The sequence below is a fragment of the Schistocerca gregaria genome, chromosome 5 (genome assembly GCF_023897955.1).
Source record: "Schistocerca gregaria isolate iqSchGreg1 chromosome 5, iqSchGreg1.2, whole genome shotgun sequence".
In the NCBI taxonomy this organism is placed as follows: Eukaryota; Metazoa; Arthropoda; class Insecta; order Orthoptera; family Acrididae; genus Schistocerca; species Schistocerca gregaria.
Window position 1 is genome coordinate 89950634 of NC_064924.1, and position 22177 is coordinate 89972810.

At 39.4% G+C, this 22177-nt stretch overlaps 1 protein-coding gene across 1 annotated transcript in view; it reads left to right on the top strand.

Annotated features, from left to right (window-relative positions):
* Window positions 1-20511, top strand: part of LOC126272980 (methyl farnesoate epoxidase-like) — a 176146-nt gene extending 155635 nt beyond the window's left edge. Inside the window, exons 8-9 of the mRNA XM_049976324.1 lie at window positions 10328-10445; window positions 20010-20511. Coding sequence (XP_049832281.1) covers window positions 10328-10445; window positions 20010-20333 — 442 coding nt within the window. The 3' untranslated portion in view covers window positions 20334-20511. The remainder of the gene's footprint in view (window positions 1-10327; window positions 10446-20009) is intronic.
* The last annotated feature ends 1666 nt before the right edge of the window (window positions 20512-22177 follow it).

Consider the following 22177-nt stretch of genomic DNA (forward strand, 5'->3'; position numbering starts at 1 on the left):
CATAGCACTTTTTCTTTGACTGGAAAGTTTTCTGACAGTACTAAAATAATCTTTTCTAATACTTTTCTTAGGATTGGAATGAAGCTAATGGGTCAGTAGTTTTCAACTTTCTCAATACTACCTTTTTTGTGCAATGGCTTGACTATTGTATATTTTAATTCAGATGGAAACACACTTTTATTGAAACTTTCATTGAAAAGGTGGACCAGAAAGGTATGAGTGAATGTTTGCATCGTTTTATTATAACGTAGGAGATTTCATCCCATCTCATAGAGAATTTGTTTTGAATTTTATTTATGATTCTCTCTACTTCAGTTGTATCTGTTTCATACATTAGCACTGATTTTTGTACCTGGTAAGGAGTTATGTTGTCATCGGTGTCAAAGGTCACACACATGTTACCTGTATTTATAAGGTTGGTATAAAAACCTTGCTGATCATATATGGATCTGAAATATTTACATTGTCAGTCGTTAGTTGGATATTGTTGACACTAGGCTTTGGTTTTCTGCTGATTCTCTCATTTACACAGTTCCATACTGATCTGCTTATGTTATTTGAGGTAGCAATTTTATGCTGTATAATTTGCTTTGTGTATATATTCAGTGCTTGTTTATAGGCTTTTTGACATGTTTAGTTGCTGTCTCTAGTTGATGTACCTGGAAACTTTTTATATATTATCCAAGTAATAAATATTTTCTCCTTCAGATGTTTTACTTCTGAAGGAAATCTTATTCGGTTTTGAGAATATTTCTTTTTGAAAGTAACTGGACATGTTACATTGAAATGGGCAAGGAAAGTGTTGTAAAAGTTACTCCATTTGTCTGCAACATTTTCTGCACAATATGTGTCATTACCATGTCTCAGACTGCAGTGCAGACACCAACTTCTCTAAACATTTTTCATTTATACATCTTATTTCCATCTTCTCATATGTACTTTGTGAATCGTAAATATTCGGTATTTCCATTATTTGGCAAAGATGATCAGAGAGGTGAAGGTTTATTATGTCAACTCTGCAGTTATATAGATTGGTATAAAGTGATCTGTACAGCTAGAGGAGTCTTTAGTTAGTCTTGTTAGCCCATTAACTCTGTCTGACAGATTATAGCTACACAGAATATCATTTACTTTTCATAATACCTTAAGGAATCTGTATTAAAATCACCAGTTATAACAATACCTATGCCCTTATACTTATTACATACAATTTCTAACTTTTTTTTTCCATGTTTTAACTAATTAATGGAAAATCTCATATAAAGATGTGAAACAATTACTAACAAAGAGATAGAGGGGCTGGCCAGTACTTACCTCAGCTCAGTACAGCCGATAGAAACATCCTTGCTACCTTCCCTGTTTTCCTTTCCCTGTTGCTTCATAACCTGGGTTGTGAGTAACTAAATCCACTTTCCCTTCTTCCCTTTCTTTCCCCTCTCTCCTCCCTGATGAAGGAACATTTATTCCGAAAGCTAGGAACTTAAATTTTCGGTTGTTTTTTGTGTTTCTATCGGCTGTACTGAGCTGAGGTAAGTACTGGCCAGCCCCTCTATCTCTTTGTTAGTAAACTTTTCCATGTTTTGTAAGAAATTGATCACAATACTACTAGGAGATCTGTACAGACCTATAACAATCAGGGGCAATTTATTTACCAACAGCTTTATTGTTGAAATTTCAAATGTCATTTCCACACTAAGTTCTGTGATAAAATCCAGTTTTGTGACATATAGATGGTCTTTACAATATATGGCAACCCCCCACTTTAATGCTCTGTTCAACAGAAATTACTACTCAGAGTATAGTTGTCAAATTTAGTCATTGTAATTAAAGTATTAGACAATCCATGTTCTGTAAGAATGACTACATCTGCATTTTCCTCACTTAGTGCTTCTTGTAATTGTATGCACATTTTGCTTAGGTACTGAATGTTCTGATGTAAAACCCATTTTGTTTTTTGTTTCTTCAGGATGTTCCTCCCGAAAAACTGCCTTTTCACAACTTTGTGACATCTTAGGTGCAGAAATGTGGACATTTTTCTGTTTAAATAGTTTACGACCCCCATCAGGATATATTAGTTTCCCTTGTTTATGATTTTGCAGACATCCATATACATTTTACTTAAAGCTGCAGAGCCTAGTCTGTTCAAGTGGAAACCATCCCTCCCTAGACATTTATCATATAAAAATTTATTAGGATCAATAAATATTGCTCCAAGTCTGTTGCACTGCTCTCTCACACCACTATTTATTTTGAAAATGTACTTTTCACTTACTGACCTCTTATTTACAATGCCACTAATTATTGTTTTCGAGGATGGATAAGCACTTTTTGCTGAACAAATCAGGTTTCTGGCTTTGTTGGTATGTTCTTCTTCACTGCTATTTCAAACAGAATTTGTCCCAACATGGAGGAAAATGCCTTTGTGATCTTGTCTGGCTTCCGTTGCATTGGTTCCCACACCCTGTTTTGCTGTCAAAATGCTTGTCATATGTTGGTAAGTTCTAATTCCAGGATGAACATCAATTTCGCAGTCTGGTACTACTATATTTTTTAACAGCAAGTTGCATGTTATCAGATATTTTTTTGGTCGTATGTTTTCATCACATGTTTTCTCCTCTTCAGTATCGACCTTGATTTCTTTTTACTATAATTTACTGTCTTCCATTTGTACTTCAAGACTGATTCCCTGACTAGTGCTTCATTTGTCATCTTCTCGTCAGATACACAGCCTACTATTTGTTTATTGTCACAATCACACGGGTTTGGTTCTTGTTTTTTGCAGACACATGACTTTGATTTGGATACTAGATTGGTATTTATTTCCTTTAGAGCTGACACTTCATCTACATCTACATCTACATCTACATCTACATCGATACTCTGCAAATCACATTCAAGTGCCTGGCAGAGGGTTCATCGAACCACCTTCACAATTCTCTATTATTCCAATCTCGTATAGTGCGCAGAAAGAATGAACACCTATATCTTTCTGTATGAGCTTTGATTTCCCTTATTTTATCATGGTGATCATTCCTCCCTATGTAGGTCAGTGTCAACAAAATATTTTCGCATTCAAAGGAGAAAGTTGGTAACTGGAATTTCGTGAGAAGATTCTGATGCAACGAAAAATGTCTTTCTTTTAATGATTTCCAGCACAAATGCTGTACCATTTCTGTGACAGTCTTTCCTATATTTCATGATAATACAAAATGTGCTGCCTTTCTTTGAACTTTTTCGATGTACTCCATCAGTTCTATCTGGTAAGGATCCCACACCGCACAGCAGTATTCTAAAAGAGAATGGACAAGCATAGTGTAGGCAGTCTCCTTAGTAGGTCTGTTACATTTTCTAAGTTTCCTGCCAATAACTTCTTTATTAAGCCTTTCTATGTCGCTCTGCAATAGTTTTATAATTTCATCTTTTGAATTCATTGCACTTCACAATTCTGCTGTTTCTCTGTGTAAACAGTCATCCTTTATGACTTTTAGTGTCACTTCCGCACATTTTTCATGTAGCCAGAAATTGCAGTTTACACACACAAGATGCCATTGATAACACATCTTTTGCACTTCTTACACAATGAACTGTTAAACTTTTGACTTTTTGAAACGAGCATTGTGTCACTACACTGTTTCCTTGGTGCCATCTTGTATACCATAAACTGCTGTAAATACAGCAGTAGAGACATACAATCAACAACAACAAACCAAATTGCTCATCTCAGAGCCACTTGCCACACTGGTTCAATATGGATGCACAGAAAAATGCCTGGCAGTATTTGGGTGTTCTTGTAACTATATGTACACAACATTCAAAGTTTGGTATCTTAAGGATACCACTTCATAACTAGCCATGAAATATTGTGTAAGGGTACTATATCTCCAACAGTGAAACTCATTTAAGATATTTGAGTGAAACTTCTATGCCTTGAGGAAATGTTATCGCTTAAGCATTGTCAATGTACTGGATGACAACGAAGGCATGTGCATTTCATGGGTAGTGTACAGGAAGAACCACTTAGCTGGAGAACATAGAAGAAGACGATAAGGACTTGGTAGCATTTTCTGGGGATTCTACTTTTAAACCATTCCTTGAATAGACAATGTACGCTATGAATAAAAAATTTACAGTAAAATATTATGTATTTAATACATGATTAATGCATTGCAAATTTACTTACACTGCAGTGATTAAACTGTGGGCAGATTCATTAAACAAACATTGTTATTGTAGATAATTTAGTTGAATTATCTAATTAAAGTGGCCATTAAATTTCATTTATCTATGTAATGTATTGTGAGAAATAGGTGAGGGGTTCCATTATTCTTTATTATGCTATTGGCAGTAAGTTGGCGTAAATAGTAAAGTAAGGTACGGTAACACAAAGTTCCTCATCCTGGCATAAGGCAGATGGATCATGTGTGATTGACTGCTATGTCTTCCCCTGCCAGTGATGTCATTGGATGGAGTATGGAGGGACATGAAGCCAACACATGACTCTTTTGGTCATTGTGGGGTTTCTTGACTTTGGAACTGCTATTATTCTTAAGTAGCTCCTCAATTGACCTCAGAAGTCTGACTGCACCCCATTGCAGTTCTTCCAACAAGGGAAATCTTTAGCATTACCAGGAATCGAATTGAGATCTCCTGCATAGCAGTCAGCCACACTGACTACTCAGCTACAGAGGCAGACAGTGGAAACAGTACCAAGCACAAATCACCTAAGAGTAACTGTCCAGAGTGATGTCAGCTGCCAAACATCATAAGCTGGCTTGTGGACTATAGATGATGATATAGACATTGCTAATATTTTGTGCATAACGATTTATAGTTTCACAATGGTCTTAATGTGAGTGAAAGCATACAAAGGTTAATGCCCACATACAATAAGTTTCAGTTCACTACCTTAATTTAAGTATTAGCTGTATTTTTCTTTCTTGTCACTTCTTCTTCCATGTGTTTTTGCTTTTAGGAAGCTTTAATTGTCGAGTGCTAGTAATAGTGTTCCATAGATTTCGTGTTTGTTTTGAATACGGTCAGAGAGAGTCTCTTTAGTCAACCATAGTGTCAGTAGTGCTAGTGTTTGTTTTCAATACAGTCCAGAGACAGGTAGTGCTATTTTCATTGTTTTCTACAAGAAGTGCCTAGTAACCACAGTTTAGTCAACAATCAGCCACCTTTAGTGAATTAGCAGTCTAGTTAAAAGTTGATTAACTCTCTACAGTAAATTGTTGATTTCTTCGGATGGATAGGACGTATGACTGCTGTGTACGGATGCAGGAGGAGCTGCCCACTGTTTGCAAACAGCTGAACGTGTTGATGGCCGCGGTCAGCCATCTTCCGGCTGTTGCCTAGGAGTGTAGCGGCAGTGGGGAGTCTGGTGCATTGCATGGAACACCCCAGATGTTACATGCTTCACCCACTTTCCCTGCTGTTGAGACATCTTCGCGGGTACTGGGCGCGGTTGGGCCACCCTTTCCCCAAGGGGACTGGTGAGTTCAGCGGCATTTGCGGCACACAAGAAGGAGGGTAAATGAGGAGGCTGGCCGTGTGGCATTGCTACTCTGCCTGTGAGTGGAAATGTGGCTGCTCCTTCAGCAAGGTCCGAACAGGCACACGGGGGGGGGGGGGGGGGGGGGGGGCGTGGTTTATTAGTCATTGGGAGCTCCAACATTAGACGGGTGATGGAGCCCCTTAGGTAAATAGCGGAAAGGTCAGGGAAGAAGCCAGTGTTCACTCTGTCTGCTTGCCGGGGGGTCTCATCCGAGATGTGGAGGAGGCCCTGCCAGCGGTGAAAGAGAGCACTGGGTGCACCCGCTGCAAATTGTTGCTCATGTCGGTACCAATGACTCCTGCCGCCTGGGTTCAGAGGTCATCCTCAGTTCGTACAGGCGGTTGGCGGGGTTGGTGAAGGCGGAAAGCCTCGCTCGCGGGGTGGAATCAGAGCTAACTATTTGTAGTATCGTTCCCAGAACCTATCGCGGTCCTCTGGTTTGGAGCCGAGTGGAAGGCTTAAACCAGAGGCTCAGACGATTCTGCAGAGATCTGGGGTGCAAATTTCTCGACCTCCGCCATCGGGTGGAGAAATGTAGGGTCCCCGTGAATATGTCAGGTGTGCACTACACGCCAGAAGTGGCTACGAGGGTAGCGGAGTACGTGTGGAGTGCACATGGGGTTTTTTTAGGTTAGAGAATTCCCTCCCTACGCCCGACAAGACGCCTTCTGAGATGCGGCAAGGTAGGAGTAGGCAAAATGCAACAGGGAATAACAATATTAATGTGCTAATAGTAAACTGCAGGAGGGTCTATAGAAAGGTCCCAGAACTGCTCTCATTAATGAATGGTCACAACGCCCATATAATACTAGGAACAGAAAGTTGGCTGAAACCAGACATAAACAGTAATGAAATCCTAAACTCAGATTGGAATGTATACCGCAGAGACAGGCTGGACAGTGAAGGGGGAGGAGTGTTTATAGCGATAAGAAGTGCAATAGTATCGAAGGAAATTGACGGAGATTCGAATTGTGAAATGATTTGGGTGAAGGTCATGGTTAAAGCAGGCTCAGACATGGTAATTGGATGTATCTATAGGCCCCCGGGCTCAGCAGCTGTTGTGGCTGAGCACCTGAAGAATAATTTCGAAAATATTTCGAGTAGATTTCCCCACCATGTTATAGTTCTGGGTGGAGATTTTAATTTGCCGGATATAGACTGGGAGACTCAAACGTTCATAACGGGTGGCAGGGACAAAGAATCCAGTGAAATATTTTTAAGTGCTTTATCTGAAAACTACCTTGAGCAGTTAAACAGAGAACCGACTCGTGGTGATAACATATTAGACCTTCTGGTGACAAACAGACCCGAACTATTTGAATCAGTTAATGCAGAACAGGGAATCAGCGATCATAAAGCGGTTACTGCATCGATGATTTCAGCCGTAAATAGAAATATTAAAAAAGGTAGGAAGATTTTTCTGTTTAGCAAAACTGACAAAAAGCAGATTACAGAGTACCTGATGGTTCAACACAAAAGTCTTGTCTCAAGTCCAGATAGTGTTGAGGATCAGTGGACATAGTTCAAAACCATCATACAATATGCGTTAGATGAGTATGTGCCAAGCAAGATCGTAAGAGATGGAAAAGAGCCACCGTGGTACAACAACTGAGTTAGAAAACTGCTGCAGAAGCAAAGGGAACTTCACAGCAAACAAACATAGCCAAAGTCTTGCAGACAAACAAAAATGGCGTGAAGCAAAATGTAGTGTGAGGAGGGCTATGCGAGAGGCGTTCAATGAATTCGAAAGTAAAGTTCTATGTACTGACTAGGCAGAAAATCCTAAGACATTTTGGTCTTATGTCAAAGCAGTAGGTGGATCAAAACAAAATGTCCAGACACTCTGTGACCAAAATGGTACTGAAACGGAGGATGACAGACTAAAGGCCGAGATACTAAATGTTTTTTTTTTTTTTTCCAAAGCTGTTTCACAGAGGAAGACTGCACTGTAGTTTTTTCTCTAGATTGTCGCACAGATGACAAAATGGTAGATATCGAAATAGGTGACAGAGGGATAGAGAAACAATTAAAATTGCTCAAAAGAGGAAAGGCCACTGGACCTGATGGGATACCAGTTCGATTTTACACAGAGTATGCAAAGGAACATGCCCCCCTTTTTGCAGCGGTGTACCATAGGTCTCTAGAAGAGCATAGCATTCCAAAGGATTGGAAAAGGGCACAGGTCATCCCCGTTTACAAGAAGGGCTGTTGAACAGATGTGCAGAACTATAGACCTACATCTCTAATGTTGATCGGTTGAAGAATTTTGGAACATGAGTTATGTTCGAGTATAATGACTTTTCTGGAGGCTAGGAATCTACTCTGTAGCAATCAGCATGGGTTTCAAAAAAGACGGTCATGTGAAACCCAGCTCGCGCTATTCGTCTACGAGACTCAGAGGGCCATAGACACGGGTTCATAGGTAGATGCCGTGTTTCTTGACTTCCGCAAGGCGTTCGATACAGTTCCCCACAGTCATTTAATGAACAAAGTAAGAACATATGGACTATCGGACCAATTGTGTGATTGGATTGAAGAGTTCCTAGATAACAGAATGCAGTATGTCATTCTCAATGGAGAGAAGTCTTCCGAAGTAAGAGTGATTTCAAGTGTGCCACAGGGGAGTGTCATAGGACCATTGCTATTCACAATACATATAAATGACCTTGTGGATGACAGCGGAAGTTCACTGAGGCTTTTTGCAGATGATGCTGTGGTGCATCGAGAGGTTTTAACAATGAAAAATTGTACTGAAATTTGTAGGAGGATCGGCAGCGAACTGACACATGGTGCAGGGAATGGCAATTGAATCTCAATGTAGACAAGTGTAAAGTGCTGCGAATACATAGAAAGATAGATCCCTTATCATTTAGCTACAAACTAGCAGGTCAGCAACTGGAAGCAGTTAATTCCATAAATTATCTGGGAGTTCGCATTAGGAGTGATTTAAAATGGAATGATCAAATAAAGTTGATCGTCGGTAAAGCAGATGCCAGACTGAGATTCATTGAAGAATCCTAAGGAAATTCAGTCTGAAAACAAAGGAAGTAGGTTACAATGCGCTTGTTTGCCCACTGCTTGAATACTGCTCAGCAGTGTGGGATCCGTACCAGATAGAGTTGATAGAAAAGATAGAGAAGATCCAACAGAGAGCAGCGCGCTTTGTTACAGGATCATTTAGTAATCACGAAAGCATTACGGAGATGATAGATAAACTCCAGTGGAAGACTCTGCATGAGAGACGCTCAGTAGCTCGGTACGGTCTTTTGTTAAAGTTTCGAGAACATACTGTCACCGAAGAGTCAAGCAGTATATTGATCCCTCCTACGTATATCTCGCGAAGAGACCATGAGAATAAAATCAGAGAGATTAGAGCCCACACGGAAGCATACTGACAATCCTCCTTTCTACCAACAATACAAGACTGGAATAGAAGGGAGAACCGATAGAGGTACTCAGAGTACCCTCTGCCGCACACCGTCAGGTGGCTTGCGGAATATGGATGTAGATGTAGATGTAGATTATTGCCTTTGTATTGTGAACAATAATTTTAAAAAGGACTAATATTACATGGAACTTTCAGTTTCAAATTTCAATGGCGTAGTTATTTGTGCTCATCCTTCAGAAATAGTGTCCTCTCACCTTGTGGTGAATTTCTTCTTTTGCAGTCTGGTTCACATACCTTCCCTGTTAAAAACAAATGATGTTTTTCTACTGGAAAAGCAACAGCATCACACTAGTACAGTGCATGCAGTAAATGTTTTTCAGTGCCATGTTAACTAAAGGTAGTTTGTGAGTGAAAACTTGGATATATTGACATTTGTTTGATATAAAAACACTGTCAAGTCGATGCTGATTTTAAGTTCTAGTTTCAATACACACACATAGTCACTCATAACAGCCAGGTTATGGTATTGAACCTAATACTGGAAAGGATTACAAAATAAACTATCTGTGACAAAAACTTCACTCAAATATTGCATAATTTTACAACTACAAATGTTCATTTTGTGGTCACAGCTTGTATAATATGCCATGAGGATATTGGTTATTCAAAAGTCACTGTCTACATGTTAACATCGGAATTTCACATGTTTATCTTTTTCATGCATTGATGTCCACTTTACTGCACTTTATGATTAAATTTTAACCATTATTCTGTAAAATTTTCACATCTGCTCAAAGCTCTTTATATCCACGTCACAAGACAATTTGCATGAACATACTGTCCTCTGATTGACTGATATACATCGTGACCAGTCTAATATTGGTATTAAACTGTACAAACCTGTGACTTTTAATTTTAACCAATAGCAAATTAATATCTTTTATGAACAATTTATCAATGGGACAAATTTATAAAATCTACAAATACCAAAATAATTCCCTCTTTAAATAACAAAATTATCATAAAATGTATCTTGTTTTCTCTGTCCATCTACTGGCTAGTTGCACTCTACAATTTCCCCTGAGTATGATTCACTCTCTCAGTACACAGTTCTCTATTCAAGGCACTGTGCCATAGAGTGTTACATTAGTTTAATCCTGTTAGTTATATTGAAATGGAGCAACAATACAGATGTGCATAGTAGTAGCAAACAACATAGTGTTCATTAGTGTTGCACATGAACTACAGTAAATCCCGCTACTCTAAATTCGATCTAATTACTTTAGGTAGAAACTTAGTCAAAATCTTACACTAAACAGATATAGTGAAGTGTTATATAAAGTAGAGAAGGAGGTTATGCTTATTAGTATAAATGTTTCTTGCAGGTTACCGTATCTGGAAGCTGTGATAACTGAGGTGTCCCGCATAAACACAATTGCACCCTTGTGCCCGCCACATGCTGCTCTCAAGGACACAACCCTCTGTGGATACAACATTCCCCAGGTAAAACAAAATTCTAAATCAGCACATAGAGTAATGAAGACCACAGACAGGTACTGGACTACTTTAATATTTCATAGCACAGCACCATGCTCCCCGTATTTCTGGTACTGTTTGAATTATATATAGATACAGCATCTTGTAGAATATATCGTCAGCTAAACCTGGCATACAGCAGTAATCCATCACAAGATGCAGTATGCACTATGTGTCTGGCTCTTCATGACAAAGTAATGATTCACTTTAGTAGTAGCCAACAGAATAGATTTGCAATGTATTCTCCCAATCCACATTTGCAGTAATTTAATATTCACATAATAAAAAAAATTGGAAAGATACAGCATGGTTTAAAATTATAATAAATAATTCATAGAGCAGGTATTAAATATCAATAAACAATCACACACAAAAACATTGAGGAGAACACAGAAATGTGACAAGCAGTTTCTGACATACTCGGTGTCATCAGTATTGGCTGCACGGAAGTATCTGGGATTTATCCTCATTGCTATATGTCCTTCTCACATCTAGTGCAAATCTGCTGCAGTGCCAGAATGCCTGTTTTGTGTTCTAGGAGGATCTTAGATATAACTTTTCTTGCATTCATTTTGTGTTTACTTGATGGATTTTCAGTGTTAATTCTCTGATTCTTAGAAAAATCCTTTAGTTACTTAACCATTTTTAGAATAAACTTCAAGGTTCATGAAACTTACCACACAAAGGAATTAAACAACTTGTACAAATAGTTCACCAACTGAATAAAATCCTCTTGGTTTTCAAGCTGCGTCATTTGATTTATAACTCTCGATCTTTTCGAAGCTGTCACCATCATTATCTTCAGTAATTAAAATTACTGACTGCCAAGAATGGTAAACAGGTTAATAACTCTTGAAGATGATGACAGAGACAGCTGCCCAAGAATTTTAGCTCAGCTGGTATGGCTTGAAATTTAAAGGACTTTATTCAGTTGTGCCTCTGCAAAAGACTCCAAGGGTATTTCACTATACAGTAACTAAAAGCCAACGTTGGTAAACAAGTGAGCTGTGTCCATCCACACACTCAACTGGCATATCGTATGATGAGGTAAAATTTTTGCCCATCTGTGGACTGATGTACAATGTGCTTTCAAAATATCAGGCAGGCACTTTAGACAGAACATTAGCTTCCAGTATTTATGTACCTCACCTGAATCAAGAAACATGAGTCTGAAGTAAAATAATTTAGCTACTAAATATTAACACATAATAACAGATAATTTCAACACAAACTCTCATGGACACAGAATTCTTTGGATCTGAAACATAACAAAAACAGATAGTAAGCCCTTAGCTTAAACTTCTCCAAAGAATAATTGACCATAAGTTCTTCGAGATCAATGGCATCTTTGGTGGCTATTAGGAATTACTAGATATTTATACATTATTTCAGGTAATAAGTTTCCTGATGGCAAAAGCCAGAGCAATGAGGACTGTGGCTGGGTGGTTTCAGTGACTAGGGACATGGTGTTTTTTTTTTTCTGGCAGCCAAGTGGCATGACTGCATTGCCCTTCCAATTTTACCACCAGCTGAAGTGAATATGTGTGGCTTATGCTTTCAATGGTCTCACAGTCCATGAGTGGCAGAAGAAATGTTAGACACAGTTATGTGTGTCATGCAGTGAGATAACTACAGTCTTGTGTTAACCCCTTTAAGAAGCTTGAAGGGATCATCTTGTGAGCATATCGCTCTATGCTCAATTGGTTTTTCTTTTTTCCACACATGTGTTAAGAAAGAGGCAGAAATACATTAAATAATAAATGATCAGTTGAGGTACAAAATAGTCACAATTAAAACAGGCATCACCATCATTCTGGACAATAACTACGTAAGTACAGAAGACAAAACTAAGACACAGAAGTAGAATTCGAAGAAACTGTCAGCCCCTTCTATCAGGAAACCCATGCCATTCAGCGCTCATACAAGTGTTAACTGAAAATGATCTGACAATTGCTGTGAAAAGCTAAACGCAAAGACATCTGTGGGTCATGCTCATATGTCATGCTGTCTAGTGAAGTAGGTGGCTGCAAAAATAATTACATGGCAATGTTGGGCCTTCCGAGGCCTGTTTAATGGAGTTTTTTCTCTCAGTATTTTCTCATCAACTGAAATTAAGCAAGGTGATTCATGTGTCTAAAAAGAAATAGTGCTAATCATAATAATTAGTTATCAATATCACTAGCAGAATATTTATTAAAAAATATTACAAGTGCAATTGTTCAATAGAGTAATTACTTTCTTGGAAAAGCAAAACAGAATAACAACACTTGTAGGTACCAAAAATGGTAACTAACAAACAGCTATTGAGGGTTTAATAGAATTTATCATCCTGGGCTTAGATAAAAGAAATACAGGTACAGTTACTTGGATCACATATTGTTTTACTTTGATATCTAATATCCTACCTTCATTATATTTTGGAAATTGAACGTGTTGAAGATACGTGCGACACAAACCACTTTGCATGAGACATTTGGAAAATTTTATGGCAAAAGCAACACATAATATGACTTCCATATCTGTATCTATATATAATAACACACACAAAGTTCTGGTTGAGGAAAACAAATTATTTAGGACTAAAGAGATGACTCACCAAAAGGCAGAAGTGCTGCATTGTCAACAGATACACAAACAAAAGGTACAGAGCTTTGCTTTGCTAGCTTTCAGAATGAAATTCCTTTTCGAGCTGTAGGAGAAACAAGTGCCCATCTGCTTAACTCAGAAAAGCTGGTGATGGTGGTGGTGGGGAGGATCCAGATGGCAGAGGATGTGAAGCAGCCATTGAAATCTCCCATGTTGTGCTGTGCTGCATGTTGTGTCACTGGGCAGACCACCTTGTTTTTGACAACAGCCTGACATTGGCGATTCATTCTGATTGACAGCTGGTTGATTGTCATACCAATGCAAAACGCTATGCAGTGGTTGCAGGAGAGCTGGTATATAACATGGCTGCTTTCACAGTTGGTCTGGCCTCTGATAGGGTAGGACAAGCAGGTGACACGGGACTGGAGTAGGACATGCTGGGTGGGTGGATAGTGCAGGTCTTGCATTTGGAGCTTCCCCAAGGGTATGATTTTTCTGTAGCACGGGATTGGGGGGTGGGAATGACATAGGGATGGACTTAGATATTGGGGAGGTTGGGCGGGTGGTGGAACACCACTTTGTGAGGGGATGGAAGTATGTTGGGTAGGATGTTCCTCATTTCAGGGCATGATGATAAATAATCAGTGTCCTGATGAGGACATGGTTCAGTCATTCCAGTCCCAAGTGGTATTGGGTGACAAGAGGGCACTTCTTTTTGGTTGGTTCTTGGGATGGATGTGAGGATCGTGTATGTGTGTGTGTGTGTGTGTGTGTGTGTGTGTGTGTGTAAATGTGGCATGGGAGATCTGTTTGTGTATTAGGTCTGGGTGGTATAGCCTGTCTGCGAAGGCCTTTGTGAGGTCTTGAGGGAGTTCTAATTGTTGCAGATGTGTCTGCCATGGGTGGCCAGGTTGTATGGGTGGAGTTTGTTGGTATGGAGTGGGTGGCAGCTGCCAAAGTGCAGTTACTGTTGGTGATTGGTGGGTTTGATGTGGACTGAAGTGGGGATGGAGTATTCTTAGATGAGGAAATCAGCATCTTGGGAGGTTGTACAGTGAGTGGGGGAGGACCAGGTGGAATGGATGGTAGGAGGAGGTGTTGAGATTGTGGAGGAATGAGGATCAGGTGTCCTGGCCTTGTGTCCAGATTATAAAGATATCATCAATAAACATGAACTAGAACAGGGGTTTGGTGTTTTGGGAAGCTAGAAATATTTCCTTTAGGTGGTCGATGAAGAGGTTGGCATAAGAGAGTGCCTATGACTGTGCAAAAATTTGTTTGTGAAGTAGTTATGAGTTAGAATGTAGGCAAAAGAGTCTTTCCTTCTCATCATTTCAAGTAAGTCTCCCCTGATCTGGGGTTCTAGATGACTTTTCTCAACTCTACCCCTTTTCCTAAACCCCTCTTCCTTCCTCTTCAACCATTCTGCTAGAAGAAGGAGCCACTGGCTCTGAAAGCTTGCATACACAAAACCTTTTTCATATGTGTGTTCTGCTGATGCCACTTGGTGAGAATATTTTTTTATCTATCCAGTTACATTAACTGTCAAAAATTGTTATTTTCTTTCTTATATAAATACACACTGTAACACTAGGAAGTCTGGTCAGAGACCAAGATGTACATTATAATATCAAGTTAATAGTAAGTGTAAGTTGTTATTACATTAAGGCAATGTGATTTTGTGTGCACAAAGATCATTTTTTTCTATTTTTTTAAATGGTGAGTTTTGATGCAGGTCCTGAATTCTGTGCTATCTTGTACAAGCACTAGACAGCTACACTTTGCACCATTAGACCTGCAGAAATCTTCTTGGTGATATTAGAAAAATTGGAGAACAGCATCTTTATGTTTTTAAGCCAGATCTCAGAGAAATAAATAACATTAATACTGAATATACCCTGACAAGTATGCTTCAACAACACACTCTTAATTATTTATTGACTGGATATTTTGATAACAGATAATGAAAACTAGGTCTGACTTATTGTCGAAAGATACTTTACATTCAGTGAAATTTATTTATTTATTTTTTTGCATGTTGGATATGCATTTCTGCTTCAATGTATCATTTCTAGCAAACTTACATTCACCTCATTTAGTGTCAGCTATGATTTACTGAATTTGTTATTTACATGTGTTCTCAATATTGGCACCTATTTCTTCATGTTCTAATTAAAGAGGTTGGCAAAAGAAAGTGTTAAATGACTAGAATGTATTTTGAGGTATTGCATGTTACAAGTCAGATTAAACTCAATTAAAAGAAGATGAATACAATAACACAGAATCATATATTAAAAACAATGATTCCAAGACTTACCAAGCGGGTAAGCGCCGATAGATAGGCACAATGAATAAAACACACAAACACACACACAGAATTTCGAGCTTTCGCAACCGGTGGCTGCTTCGTCAGGAAAGAGGGAAGGAAAAAGAAAGATGAAAGGATGTGGGTTTTAAGGGAGAGGGTAAGGAGTCATTCCAATCCCGGGAGTGGAAAGACTTACCTTAGGGGGAAAAAAGGATAGGTATATACTTGCGCGCACACATACACACACACACACACACACACACACACACACACACACACACACACGCATATCCATCCATACATACACAGACACAAGCAGACATATTTAAAGGCATGTCTGCATGTCTCTTCTTGTCCAAACTATTTATCGTCCATGTTTCACTTCCATACATGGCTACACTCCATACAAATACTTTCAGAAACAACTTCCTGACATTTAAATCTATACTCGATGTTAACAAATTTCTCTTCTTGAGAAATGCTTTCCTTGCCATTGCCAGTCAACATTTTATATCCTCTCTACTTCAACCATCATCAGTTATTTTGCTCCCCAAATAGCAAAACTCCTTTACTACTTTAAGTGTCTCATTTCCTAATTAATTCTCTCAGCATCACCTGACTTAATTCGACTACATTCCATAATCCTCGTTTTGATTTTGTTGATGTTCATCTTATATCCTCCCTTCAAGACACTGTCCATTCTGTTCAACTGCTCTTCAAGTCCTTTGCTGTCTCTGACAGAATTACAATGTTATTGGTGAACCTCAAAGTTTTTATTTCTTCTGCATAGGTTTTAATACCTACTCCGAATTTTTCTTTTGTTTCTGTTGTGGTTGGCAGGAGAGCCAACTCCGTATTGCTAAAGGAGGCCAAAATGCATGCGTCTCAGCTCACGCAGGCTGGCGGGAGGTCTGGAACATGACAAGGGAATTAGAATTGAGAAAAACGGATGTAGCTGGTGGAATACTTAACTTTAATCCATTAATGACGAACGTCGCTCTTTATGGTACATGATTCACAATATCAATAGTACGGATACTTGCGCCTTGCTAGGTCATAGAAAGTAACGTAGCTGAAGGCTATGCTAACTATCGTCTCGGTAAATGAGAGCGTAGAAGTCAGTGAACCATCGCTAGCAAAGCCGGCTGTACAACTGGGGCGAATGCTAGGAAGTCTCTCTAGACCTGCCGTGTGGCGGCACTCGGTCTGTAATCACTGATAGTGGCAACACGCGGATCTGATGTATACTACCGGACTGCGGGCGATTTAAAGGCTAGCACCTAGCAAGTGTGGTGTCTGGCGGTGACACCATAGTTTCCTTTGCTGCTTGCTCAATATACAGATTGAATAACATTGGGGAGAGGCTACAACCCTGTCTCACTCCCTTCCCAACCTATGTGCAAAGTCAAGTGTGTCCTGCTGATCCAATATGTCCATCACTTGTTGAAGGGAGGGATTGACTAGTTTCAAAATCTGTTCCCTTATACGAACATCAGAAACGTTCTGTGCAATTGCATCACATACCATAGTATCTGAATAAGGGAGTCCACATGGACACTCAAAAGCACAATCCCTAGTAAGGCCTTGCAAGGTTGCAACCCACTCCCGATTAGTCTGACCTCCCGTACGTTTTGTACGAAAGAAGGTATACCTTTTCGCAACTACATTGACTGATTCTTTGAAATAGGCATCTAATGCAGACAAAATTTCTTCGTAGGACAGAGTTGCTAATTCGCGTCGGGGAAATGATTTGACTATTACACGGTACGTTTGTACCCCTACGGAGGAAAGGAGGAAAGGCTGCCGCTCGTTACCTTGAATTCTGTAGGCGGCGAGATGGAATCCAAATTGGCGTGACCACTCCGTCCAGCTTTCCAGTGCAGCATCAAAAGGTCGAAAAGAGGGTGCAACAGCGTGTTGTGACTGCGTTAGCGGTGGAGCGGCTGCTGCCACATCGTTTTGCATCGCACGTTGACCCTGGACGAGCTGTCCAAGGGCATCCAGTAAGGCCTGCGTCTGCTGATTCTGTAAGCGATAAAATTCGGACAGTACATCTGGAGATTGTGGCAAAGCCATTACACAAGTAAATCAGGGCAATTTAGATAAGAACAGTTTTACTCTCGTTGCCGATGTTGTGGTTGGCAGGAGAACCAACTCCGTATTGCTAAAGGAGGCCGAAATGCACGCGTCTCAGCTCACGCAGGCTGGCTTGAGGTCTGGAACATGACAAGGGAATTAGAACTGAGAAAAATGGATGTAGCTGGTGGAATACTTAACTTTAATCCATTAATGGAGAACGTCGCTCTTTATGGTACGTGATTCACAATATCAATAGTACGGATACTGGCACCTTGCTAGGTCGTAGCAAGTAACATAGCTGAAGGGTATGCTAACTATCGTCTCAGTAAATGAGAGCGTAGAAGTCAGTGAACCATTGCTAGCAAAGTTGGCTGTACAACTGGGGCGAATGCTAGGAAGTCTCTCTAGACCTGCCGTGTGGCGGCGCTCGGTCTGCAATCATTGATAGTGGCAACACGCGGGTCCAATGAATACTACCGGACTGCGGCCGATTTAAAGGCTAGCACCTAGCAAGTGTGGTGTCTAGGGGTGACACCACAGTTTCCTTTGCTGCTTGCTCAATATAAAGATTGAATGACATTGGGGAGAGGCTACAACCCTGTCTCACTCCCTTCCCAACCAATGCTTCCCTTTCATGTCCCTCGACTCTTATAACTGCTATCTGGTTTCTATAAAAATTGTAAATAGCCTTTCGCTCCCTATATTTTACTCATGCCACCTTCAGAATTTGGAAGAGAGTATTCAAGTCAACATTGTTGAAAGCTTTCTCCAAGTCCACAAATGCTAGAAATGTAGGTTTGCCTTTTCTTAATCTAGCTTCTAAGATAAATCATAGGGTAAGTATTGCCTCACGTGTTCCCATATTTCTACAGAATCCAAACTGATCTTCCCTGAGGTTGGCTTCTACCAGTTTTTTCATTCGTCTGTAAAGAATTTGTGTTAGTGTTTTGCAGCTGTGACTAAAACTGATATTCAGTAATTTTCACATCTGTCAACGCCTGCTTTCTTTGGAATTGGAATTCACCATTTCTAATCAGTGATCAGTTCAGTTGAAGATTCATGGGATCTGTGCCACACTTGAACACTATGATCAGCTTTTACCAACTGAAATTGGGGCTCATGTGATTGCATCACGGTTTTCCAGTTTTCTAGGATCCAACTGATATGGTCTTGAGCCCAAGAGAGATGCTGCATGTGATGCCGTGCTGTTAGCAAAGGCACTCTCTTTGGTTGTCTACTGCCATAGCACATTACTGCCAGATTCTGCCACACTGTCATAATGGATACATTTGTCAAACATCCCACATTGATTTCTACAGCTATTTCATGCAGTGTTGCTTTCTGTTAGCTCTGACAACATTACAATAATGCCACTGGTCTTGATTGTTAAGTGAATGAAGTCAGCAACTGCATTGTCCATGATGAGAGGTAGTGCTTGAAATCTGGTATTCTCAGCACACTGTTGACATAGTAGATCTCAGAATACTGAATTCCAACCATTCCTGAAATGGAATGTCCTGTGCGTCTGGCTCCAATCCGTGTTCAGAGTCTGTTAATTCATGCTCTGTGGCCACAATCTCATCAGAAACCTTTTCACCTAAGTCAAATGACAGTTCCCCAAATGCACTGCCCTTTTGTACCTTGTGTACCCAATAAAACCAGCACCTGTATAAATGCATATCACTATCCCATGACTTGTCACCTGAATGTATATAGTACACAGTGATTTCTAGTGATTCAGAGGGATATACCACTTACCATCATGCAGCACGTTCAAAAGCACTCTGATAAAGTGACCAGGTTGTATGTTACCAAATTCAGAATTAGATCATTATTCTACGGACCCCTTCAGTTAATAGAGAAAGGCATAGAGCCATATGTATGGAAAACATACTTATCATCTATAAGGTTGCAAGAAGGTGCACTGTCAATGGACTATGTGTTTTGGACACCCTGATTCTGTTATTTTCATTTGGTCATACCCACCCCTTTGTTCTACTATTGACTTATGATTGAAAAGTGACATAACAGAGTTCAGTAGAACGGTAGTTCAGTCACAGTATACTGCTGACTAGTGAGTTAGACAATGTTGTCCACCAACTTATTGCCACATGCGCAAATGGCTCAGCACCCAGTAGAAAAATACTTCCTCTTTCTATCTCTGCAGAAGGTGAAAGATTCCTGAATAGGTTGGCATGTTCCATTTGTTGCAAATGGAGTGTGTTGAATGAATCAGAACTAGTTACCATGAGCAAGCTATCTCATGAAGCACAATGTGTTCCATCATATGATTATGTAAGATAAATCAAAACTTCAATCAGAAGTCAAATTCAAAAAGGACAATGAGCAGTTACCTGGAGTGTGTATCACCAACCGTCACAGGTATCACTAAGGTTTCGATGTCGACATGACATTAAACCCAATCTTCCTTCCTTTCATCACTAAGGTTATGGCCAAGAGCTTGTAGCATTTTGTATCTACAAATTTTTTGCAGAAACCTTGAAACCTCACAAATTTAAGAAAAAGGGGCTCGTGATTAACTTTTTACTTTGTTTCAGGGAACATGGCTCTTCATCAGTTTGTGGAGCATCATGCATGACCGGGAACATTGGGGAGATCCAGATGTGTTCCGGCCAGAGCGTTTCATTGACAAGGAGACTGGCAAATTTGTACGAGACCCTTTCTTCATCAACTTTGGCGCTGGTCCAAGAGTTTGTCTTGGCATGGCACTTGCCAAGAATAATTTGTTCCTTTTCTTGGCAAGTCTCCTTCAGGACTTCACTATTTCTTTGCCTCCAGATGAACCTAAGCCATCTACACTTGCATTGCCTGGGTTTACTACAGCACCCAAGCCCTTCAGGGCACACTTTTCAACAAGGTGATATTTGAAAAGTGATATCTGAAAAAAGAAGTGTAGTGTATTGAATGCATTTCTGTAAATGTATTTACTTGTATGAAAATATGCTTTTCATTTAGCAACAGCCTGTTCCTGTAAATGTTCTGAACTTCTTGTCTAACATCATATGTTTTTTATAAATATATTTACTTTTATAAAAACATGATTTCCTTAACAGAGTGTCAGTTTTTATCCTGAGCTTCTTGTTTAACATGGCAGTATGTGAAAACATTGTTTGATCATAGACCATTCATTGTTTATAACCTCACAGGGTTGGCAATATCTACACAAGTATGCAAAGTTGTGCTGAAGGAAGTAGTGTATTTATAATTTTGATTTGAAACACTCCTTAAACTAGGGCAGTATTGTGCACTTAATTGATGAACAGGAAATTCAGTGAACTTGAAAACCATGGCCGTTTGTTGCCACATAGGAGCTAAATGAATGCTACAAATTCACAGCAACTTCATTTGAGTCTTCAATTTTTGGATTGTGTTAAGTAGAAAAGAGAGAAACAACCTTTCCATTATATCTACAGGTAAAACAGCAATAACTGAATTAGATAATTTTCAGTGCAACAGATATTTTACATCCACCTCTTCATTTCAAAATTCATGAAATTTTTATATGTACCACCAAAAAGCTGCCATAAAACTTTATTTTGCAGCACTACACACATTTGTTTTCATAATATTGCAGACTGTTGTGTTGACACAAGTATAAATTGGTATTACTTTTTGTGTTAAAATGACACTCTCATTGCATTTTACTGATATTAATTTACATGGTTGGAATGCCAGAACAGCACATCTAGCCTGGTCAGGTAAAATACAAGAACACCTCCTAGAATATAAATTTCACTTTTCTATGGAGTGTGTGCTGTTCTGAAACTTTCTAGTAGATTAAAACTGTGCTCCAGACTGGGATTCAAACCCGGAGTCATATCTTTTGCACGCATTTCTCTTGTCAACTGAGCTATCCAGCCATGGCTTTCATCCTTCCCTCACACCTCTACTTCTGCTGGCAATTCTATTTCACTTTCCAAACATCACACAAGTCGTCTGCATACTTAGGTTGTGGCTAAGCTATTTCTCCTCAGAGCCTTTTCCTCCATGTGTGCTAGTCTTGCAAGGTGTGCAGAAGTAAAGCTGTGAGGGCATGTTGTGAGTCATGCCTGGAAAACTCGGGCTTTAGGACCCTTGTCCATAAAAGGCAAGGTCCATAAGCCCATTGTTCTGTGAAAGGCAAAGTCGTGTGTTCAAGTCCTCATCTGCCACACACCTTTAGAAGACCATTGTTCTGTGAAAGGCAAAGTCGTGTGTTCAAGTCCTCATCTGTCACATAGTTTTAATTTCTGGCATACCTTTATGTTAACATGAGCATATTTATTTATCCATCTGTAGACAATAAATATTGTATGGATGTTGTCCAAAAGTACATGTAAATTTATGGGAAACAATTTGTGCAAAAGGAACATACAAAATTTTACATTTTGTACAAAGAATAATACATACAAAATTGTACAAAAATGTACAAAGAATAATACTTTGTCATACAAGATACAGTAACACAACTTTTTATACAAGTATACTAACAATATTGTAATTGCATAGTCTGTTTGCCCTAATGAAGCCCTTATATTTACTACAATAATTCAGTAAAGATTTTACCACACTCAGCAGCTGTCCATTAGATACACAGAATTAATAGAAACTTTAGGGGATGAAAGACAGTGTTTTCAGTTTTGCCTTAATATGAGGGAATAGGATATACTTGTAGGCAAACAACTAGAATTCTCTCAGATACAGATTTATTAGCACTTCGCTTCTA